Source organism: Meles meles, chromosome 12 (assembly GCF_922984935.1).
Source record: "Meles meles chromosome 12, mMelMel3.1 paternal haplotype, whole genome shotgun sequence".
NCBI classification, from domain to species: domain Eukaryota; kingdom Metazoa; phylum Chordata; class Mammalia; order Carnivora; family Mustelidae; genus Meles; species Meles meles.
In genome coordinates this window covers 25,783,132-25,790,647 of record NC_060077.1, presented here as the reverse complement: position 1 = coordinate 25,790,647, position 7,516 = coordinate 25,783,132, and the positions used below count along the sequence as shown (strand labels likewise).

Sequence of the window (7,516 nt, the reverse complement as noted above, 5' to 3'; positions counted from 1 at the left end):
CTTTAAGGAGGTCTTTCCAGGGGCTTCCTCCATCAAGCCCCCTTGCCTGGATGCCACTTCAGACCCCAGTGAGGTTCTGAGTGTTTATTTTGGGTTGAGTGCTGCCACCAGGGGTCAGGGACCATGAATGAATGCCCTTAATGCTTAGTCTAAGCTTCCATTGGACACACAGGGATGAGGGAAGAAGTTTGGGTCTTTGATAGAAGGCTGACTGCTGTTTCCTGAACACTTTGCATGTGCCACATTGGGCTGGTATGTCACTAGCCGATCAGGTAGGCTCTATTGTCCCCATTTTACAGATGAGGAAGCAGGAGCTGAGTGGGAAAGATGAAGCTTGTCGATTTGCACCTAAAACCCCTTAGCTACCTCTCCTGACTAGTGACCTGGCAATGCCACTGAGGGCCCAGGCAGGCGCTACAGCCACAACCTGATGACTGGTGAGGGTGAGGACAGGGTGTCCCTGGGAAAGGCCCCCCCTTCTGCTGAGGAAGCAGCTTTTCCAGTCAAACAATAGCGGCTGTTCCTGGCAGGCTACCAAGCTGGGCTGGGCCATGGTGGGAGGGGGTAGGAGAGGGAGGTGAAGAGCCTCCCTAGGAGTTTTCAGGCATCACAGGGCCTGGGCCTGGAACATCTTGTCCTGATATAGCTGGGGATACTGAGGCCTAGGGAGGTCAAGTGTCATATGAGCCTATCAGGGCAGCTACCCATTTCCTGCCTCCCACCCCTCACCCCTATGGTTTCCCACCTTTCTGTACCTGCCCTGAGAGGATTTAGGACAGTCCCCTCCCCTTAGCTCTCCGGGGTCAGGCCAGGATGTGGCAGCCGCAGTGTTCCAGGGATCCTGTGAGCCAGACTCAAGGGCGGGAGGGTGCTGCCCAGCTTCCATCCACCTACAGTAGAGGTTCTTGAGCAAGAGGCTTGTGTAGGCCTGTTGGGTCTCCAGTCAGGCCGGAGGCCGGCTTTAACCTGTTTGGTTCAAAGCCTCAGATCTGAAGCCTGAGGATGCTTAAGCCAAAGTCCCCCCAGAGCATGCTGTGTCTGTTCTGCTACAGGGCCAGCCTAAGTGTGTTGATACCTGCTTAGCCTTGGAGTCTTCTTAAATGTGAGGCAGCCAGAGCAGAACCCAGGTCTAATGTTGAAATGACCCCAAGTTGGTCTAATAACCTCAGATCTGGGGCATCTGCCAGTGCTGGGGGCCTCCATGGCGCTGAAGCAAGTTTACATGTGCTGGGGCCAACTGGGTTCTGCTAATGGCTGCAGGCTTTGGGAGGCCTCAGGAGGGCTCAAGTCTCAGGTCTGAGACCTGAGTACCCAGTGAGCCCCAAATACATGGGCCTGTCCCCTGAAGTCTGGGCCTTTGGGCAACCCCGGCCCAAGCACTTAGTCTTGAAGGGTCTCAGGCCATAAGCCTGGCCACTTTCAACCCCTACGTAGCCCACAGTATGCTACTCAAATATAAAGGGCTGGGGCCCTCCCTATCTCTATGATCCTTTTGAGTACTCGCCTTCTTTCTCCATAAGGGGAAGGAGGGAGAAAGGACACTTTGTGGGGAGAGAATCAGTCACTAGGGCTGCACAGCCTATCCCTATCCCTCCATACTCCAGAGTTTTCTGGGCAGCACTCTGGAGCCAACTGAACCCCGGTTCGCTTCGCGGCCCTTCGGAACTTCAAGGATATCAATCATAAGACTGAAGGACAGAAACCATTCCTCATCTCCTTCCTGTTTCCGACCCCAGCGAGGAAGGCGACCTGCGGAAAACGCAGAGCCCCGGAGAGGGGGCGCGGCATGGGCGGGGCCTAGAGGACTCCAGCCGGGTGGGATCGGCTTGTGATCCCCGAAGCAATGCTAAAGGGGCGGAGTCATCAGAGGCGGGGCTCGGCGGGCTGGAACCTAAGGGATGAGGCTCCGGCCCTAAGAAGGAGGCGTGGCCACTCTGGATAGGCCGCCCTCCCCTCAGGGCGTGGCTGTCGGGAAACTGGACGCAGCGTGGGGCGGGGAGGGTCCGCCGCATAGCTGGCGGCAGGGACCCGGCCGCGCACCGGCTCCTTTAAGACCCCGGCACCGCCCCGCCGCCCCGCCCCCGGCGGCGGCCTGGGTCTGGTTGGCAGCGGGGTCAGGTCCGCGCGGACCGTGATGGAGCTGCACATCCTGGAGCACCGGGTGCGGGTGCTGAGCCTCGCCCGCCCCGGTCTCTGGCTCTACACCCACCCGCTCATCAAGCTACTCTTCCTGCCCCGCCGCAGCCGGTGCGCGCCCGGGTTCGGGGGCACAGGTGGGGGTGGGCTCCGCTGTTGCTCCGGGACGGGTTGGGGAGATTAACGTCGCTGCAGGGCGAGCGGGAGCGGGCGGGGATGGCGCTTCTCCTTCCTACCCTCCTCCCGCCGCCATCCGGCTTAGGCCTACCCTCCCTGGGACCGCGGCGCCTATTCGGCGCCGTGAGGCCCCCTCCCAGGGCCAGTTAAGGCGCAAACAACCTGGGGTGAGCAATGCTTAACTCTAAGGGGTGTCAAATGGGGGCAGTTCTTTCCTGGCGACTGCGGGAAGCTTCTTACAGATGCCTCCCATCGGGTCAGAGGGGCTGGTCTAGGGGCCCCAAAGTCCGATACCCCCAGAGCTGTAGTCGCCGGTAAGCCTCTCCTCCTTCCCGGAATAGAGGGTCGGGAGCTTCTACAGAGGTCCGGAGACGAAAAACAGTTCGTGATTCCGGTGATAAGGCCCACACCCACTGGCCTGGGAGAGAAAATTGAGGCTTGAGTGGGCAGGGAGGGGCTCAGCAGGGTCTTTCTGGGCGAACTGGAGCGAGATCCTGCCTGCCCCCTCCGCCCAACCCAGGCTGAAGATGCCCCCCACCCTCATCCAGGTGCAAGTTCTTCAGCCTGACGGAGACCCCCGAGGATTACACGCTCATGGTGGACGAGGAGGGCTTCAAAGGTGGGGGCTGGGCTGGGGAAGGATGTGCTCCCCTCTTTGTGGGATTCTCACTAGATCCTGGGATCCAGAGTCACAAGAGCTGGGGCTTTGAAGGCAGATGGGTCTGGGTTCGAATTCGACTACTACCACTCACTGGCTGTGTGCCTTTGAGCAAGTCACTTCCTCTCTCTGAGCTGTTTGTTTCCTCTTATGTAAAATGGCATAGTTATGGTTCTGATCTAATAGGGTCCCATGAGAACTTTTTAGACAGGGCTGTGAAGGGCACTTAGCGGCCTCAGGCCGGTAGCTGGGCCTCAGTTACAGTTCAGAGCAAAAATCAGGGGTTCCTCTGCCAGTTATATCCCCCTGGCCATTATTTTTCCCTGGACTTCTCTCTATGGCGCTGATCACCTCCTCCCTGGGTGGTCTGGGAACTCCAGGAGTCGGAGGGTTGGGAAAGGAAAGCAGGAGCGGGCAGGCAGCCCACCTCGGGGTCCTGGGGAGCCTCCTGGCTGCACTTGGGAGATTAGCAGCCACCCGGGCTCTGGCTCCTGCTCTGGACTGGACGCCAGCCTGATTCCTCCCTGGTCTCTGAAGCTGACATCTGGCTCCTACTCCTGCCAGCCTGACCCCTCCTCACAGGCCTGCAGCATCAGGCCACGAAACTGAGGTTTGGCTCGTTCTCCACTGCAGCCCTTCAGGCCTTAGTTTCCCGGTTTGTACTGCAGGAAAGTCTGGGTCTGCGGAGGGAGAAGGGCATCCCTCAGCTAACCTGATTTGCTGGCGCCCCCTGGTGGTTCCACGTGATATAAAGCCTTAATCCACAGACTGCCGTCATGAGGTATAAACTCTCATCCCATTTTACAGATGAGGAAACTGAGATTCTGAAAAGTTAAATCATTTACCGCAGGTCACCAGCAAGTAAATGGTGAAGCTGGGATTTGAACCCAGGTTTGTCTGAATTTGGAGCTCCAGTCTTAACTAGGAAGTTTCCATCCCTAGCAGGCCAGCACTTGAAGCACTTCGCAGTCCTTGCATACATGGTTCTCCGGAGAAGAACTTGGGAGAGGGAGACAGCCCCTGTCTCCAGACCTGCCCTTACCTTGGTAGAACCCCCCCGTCCCCTCACCCCCACCACAGACAGGGAAACAGGGACAGGGCCCGCCCCGTATGCTCTGACATGGTGTGTGCTTCCTGCTCACAGAGCTTCCCCCATCTGAGTTCCTTCAAGTGGCTGAGGCCACATGGCTGGTGCTGAATGTGTCATCCCGCAGCGGTGCAGCAGTGCAGGCTGCTGGGGTCACCAAAATCGCCCGCTCAGTCATTGCGCCATTGGCGGAGCACCACGTGTCTGTGCTGATGCTGTCAACTTACCAGACAGACTTCATCCTGGTGAGTTTTCGGCAGGCTCCAGGGCGGAGCAGGGTGGGCCTGGGGGCCTGGGCACTAACATGATACCTCATCCCCTTGTGGTCCAGGTTCGGGAGCAGGACCTGTCCGTGGTGATCCACACGCTATCCCAGGAGTTTGACATTTACCGAGAAGTGGGCGGGGAGCCTGTGCCTGTTGCCAGGGATGATTCCAGCAATGGCTTTCCCCGGTCTCAGCATGGTGAGGCTTCCCTGCGACACCCAGACCTAGTCAGGGCCTCCTTTTCCCACTGGGCCCCTTCCCTTGTGAGGGTTGGTCTGTGGGTGTGGGGATACTAGCTGACACCGACTGCCTCCCAAGATAGGGAGATGTGGTGGAAAGAGAGCATGAATGGAAAAAGTTCCTAGAGCATGATCCTACACCCCTCCCAGGCCCCTCCCTATTTGGCCACCAGGCGGCGCCCCCGCCCACAGTCGCCTTGACAGCCGCTGCCTGGTCCCTCTTAGCAGGGCCCAGCCCCACCGTGCACCCCATCCAGAGCCCACAGAACCGCTTCTGTGTCCTCACCCTGGACCCTGAGACCCTGCCAGCCATCGCAACCACGCTCATCGATGTCCTCTTCTACTCATACAGGTGGGCCTTGTTTGCACCTCATGTCTTTGTCCTCACACGGTTGTTCCCTGTGCTGTGTCCCACCATTCTGCCTCTCTGTGCCCTGTTCTGTGTCTTGGGTTCCTGGCAGCCTGGGGTAACCACGTACCCCTGACTGATGTTTAGGGTAGATCCCAATGCCCCAGGTGCAGCGCCTTCCTGTAGAGTGAACTGAGACAACCCTGAGTCAGGCCATCCCAGGGGGTCCAGTGTCTTTGGACGAGGTGAGATTCATCGTCCTCTCCTGCCTCCCACTCCCATCAGGAGACCAGGGCCCTTGTACAGGGGAGGAAAGCGGCCCAGGGAGTGGGAGGACATGGAGTGGGCTGGGTGCCCTGAAGAGCGCTTGAGCCTCCTGTCCTTTTCCAGTGCCCCCAAGGAGGCAGCCTCTGGTGGTCCTGAACCCAGCTCCATTACGTTCTTTGCCTTCTCCCTCATCGAGGGCTACATCTCCATCGTCATGGACGCTGAGACTCAGAAAAAGTATGTGACCCCTAGGCCCTGGGGACCAGAGATCCCAAGCCCAGCACTAGGGAGGGGGGAGGTGGAGCATCAGACTCTGAGGTCACCAGGTCGCCCTGCTTCCAGGGGCTCACACTGTGGCAGGGAGGGGATGGGTGGGTGCCCTGCCCACTACCCACCTGCCTCTCCAGGTTCCCCAGTGACCTCCTGCTGACCAGCTCCTCAGGAGAGCTGTGGAGGATGGTACGCATCGGTGGACAGCCTCTGGGCTTTGGTGAGGGCTGCTTCTTTCGTGTTGGGGACTTGGAGAGGACCTGGGAGGGGTGGCCAGGATGATCCACATGGACTCCCCCCATCCTCCCCAATAACCCTCAGATGAGTGTGGGATCGTGGCCCAGATCGCAGGCCCCCTGGCTGCGGCCGACATCTCTGCCTACTACATCAGCACCTTCAACTTTGACCATGCCCTGGTGAGCGCCATGGGTTAGGCTCCTGGAAGGACACTGAGGCCGGGGAGGGTGGGGAGGGTGCAGGTTGTAGTCCATCTAGGCCAGGAGGTCAGCGTGGCCCTGACCCCTCCTTCTGCCCACCTGCCCACAGGTGCCTGAGGACGGCATTGGCAGTGTTATTGAAGTCCTCCAGCGACGGCAGGACGGCCAGGGCTCCTGAGGCCACCTCGCTCTCCCTTCACCCCAGTCTTCCAGAGACTTCTCTAAGCTATTTCCTCAAGCTCTGGGATGAGCCTTCCCCTCGACCGCCATTCCTGCCGGGCACCCCTCCTTCTGCTCTCTGTATGTAAGCTGCGTGCAGGCACCGGCTCTCACGTGGACACGCATGTCTGCCCACGCAAGGGAACACGGTGCTCTGGGCTTCCTCCGGGAACCCCTCACCCCATCACTCCCTGCTTGGCCTCAGCGTTTGCACATTCCCTGCCTGAGGTCCAAGCCATCGCCCCCACCCTCAGCGCCCCAGGCCAGCTGCTCCCCGGATAGGGCCCTGATTTCCGTTCTGCCTCTGGCTGGGTTGCCTTCCCTGGCCGGTGATTCTGACAGTGCCTGCCCCTCTGGGGGCCTCCGAGAAAAGTATTTTTACATCTCTCTCCCTTTTTTATTGACTTGTTAATAAAGGCCTTGGAGTAATGAAGGGTTGGGCTGTGGCCAGTGGGTGTTGTCTGAGTTCGGGCTCGCTGTTCTGTTCCTCCTCCCAGCCCCTCTGCCAGAAGTCCTGCTCTGTCCCTATGTTGCTGGCTCTGGCTGGGCTCACCTGACTCAGTTCTCACCTCTGAGAGAAATTGAACCTTTGAGAAGTGACTTAGCCAAGAGCACCTGATCCCCGTCCATGGCTACCTGCCTCTGAAGCCCAGCCTCTTTCTTCCTTTCTTGCTGCTTCTGGAATAGCCCAGAAAGTACTGAACGTGGTTGGAGATTCTGCGATCCTCCTGTCTGGAGGTCCCCCAGCCTTCCCTGCCACCTTGGGTGTGACTGGCCTATTGTGAAACCCCTCAAGGAGGACCCAAAAGCACCCTTCTTCCAGGCTGCTGCGTGCTTGCCTTCAGACCATGCCTGAGTCATGGAGGTCTCTCACAGGAGTCCTTGTTGGCCAAGAGATCAATTAGTTCTTGTCACCAGGGCTTTCCTGGAGTAGTAGTGGGAGGGGGCCAGCCAGAGTGGGGACCTGGGTGCTAGAATGACAGGATGGGCATAGAGGACACCTGCAACCCACTCTGCTTTCACAGGCTACCTGCCTGGGCCAGAGGCTCAGCACATGTGGGCCCAGGTTTCCTGTCACAGAGGGGCTGCCTCCTCACTCCGTGAGACCAGGATTCCATTGTGAGCCTGATGGGACCCTACAGATGTCCCCGGGAGGTTATCAGGTACCTTCAGCCCAGACCCGCCCGCACTTGAGAAGGGAAGAAGGGTGTGACTTCGGCGTATTCGGAGGTCACTGTGGCTCCCCAGAAAAGCCAGAACGGAGGCAGTCCTCTGGCAGTGTGCCCGCCCTGTCCCTGGGAACCCGAGGCTGCAGATCATAGGAACAGAGTGCAGCAAAGGCCAGCCCGGTGAGTGAGCAGTCGGGGACCCTAGGCCAGCCCCTTCCCCTCAGCCTCTGTTTCCTCATGTG

The 7,516-nt window shown here is 59.0% G+C and overlaps 1 protein-coding gene across 4 annotated transcripts; it reads left to right on the top strand.

Annotated features, from left to right (window-relative positions):
- Positions 1 to 2,023: 2,023 nt before the first annotated feature.
- On the top strand, positions 2,024 to 6,538 carry CASTOR1 (cytosolic arginine sensor for mTORC1 subunit 1). 4 transcript variants are annotated; one of them, XM_046024079.1, is made up of 9 exons: positions 2,025 to 2,247; positions 2,862 to 2,932; positions 4,116 to 4,303; positions 4,390 to 4,522; positions 4,792 to 4,915; positions 5,303 to 5,416; positions 5,587 to 5,669; positions 5,771 to 5,865; positions 5,996 to 6,538. In XM_046024079.1, the coding sequence occupies exons 1-9, from the start codon at positions 2,135 to 2,137 to the stop codon at positions 6,062 to 6,064; spliced, it is 990 nt and encodes a 329-aa protein (XP_045880035.1). In that variant the 5' UTR covers positions 2,025 to 2,134; the 3' UTR covers positions 6,065 to 6,538. The 4 variants fall into 4 exon arrangements, with proteins under 4 accessions (XP_045880037.1, XP_045880035.1, XP_045880034.1 ...); XM_046024078.1 differs by having other exon boundaries at positions 4,789 to 4,915; XM_046024081.1 differs by lacking the exon at positions 5,771 to 5,865 and having other exon boundaries at positions 2,024 to 2,247; positions 4,789 to 4,915.
- Positions 6,539 to 7,516: the final 978 nt, after the last annotated feature.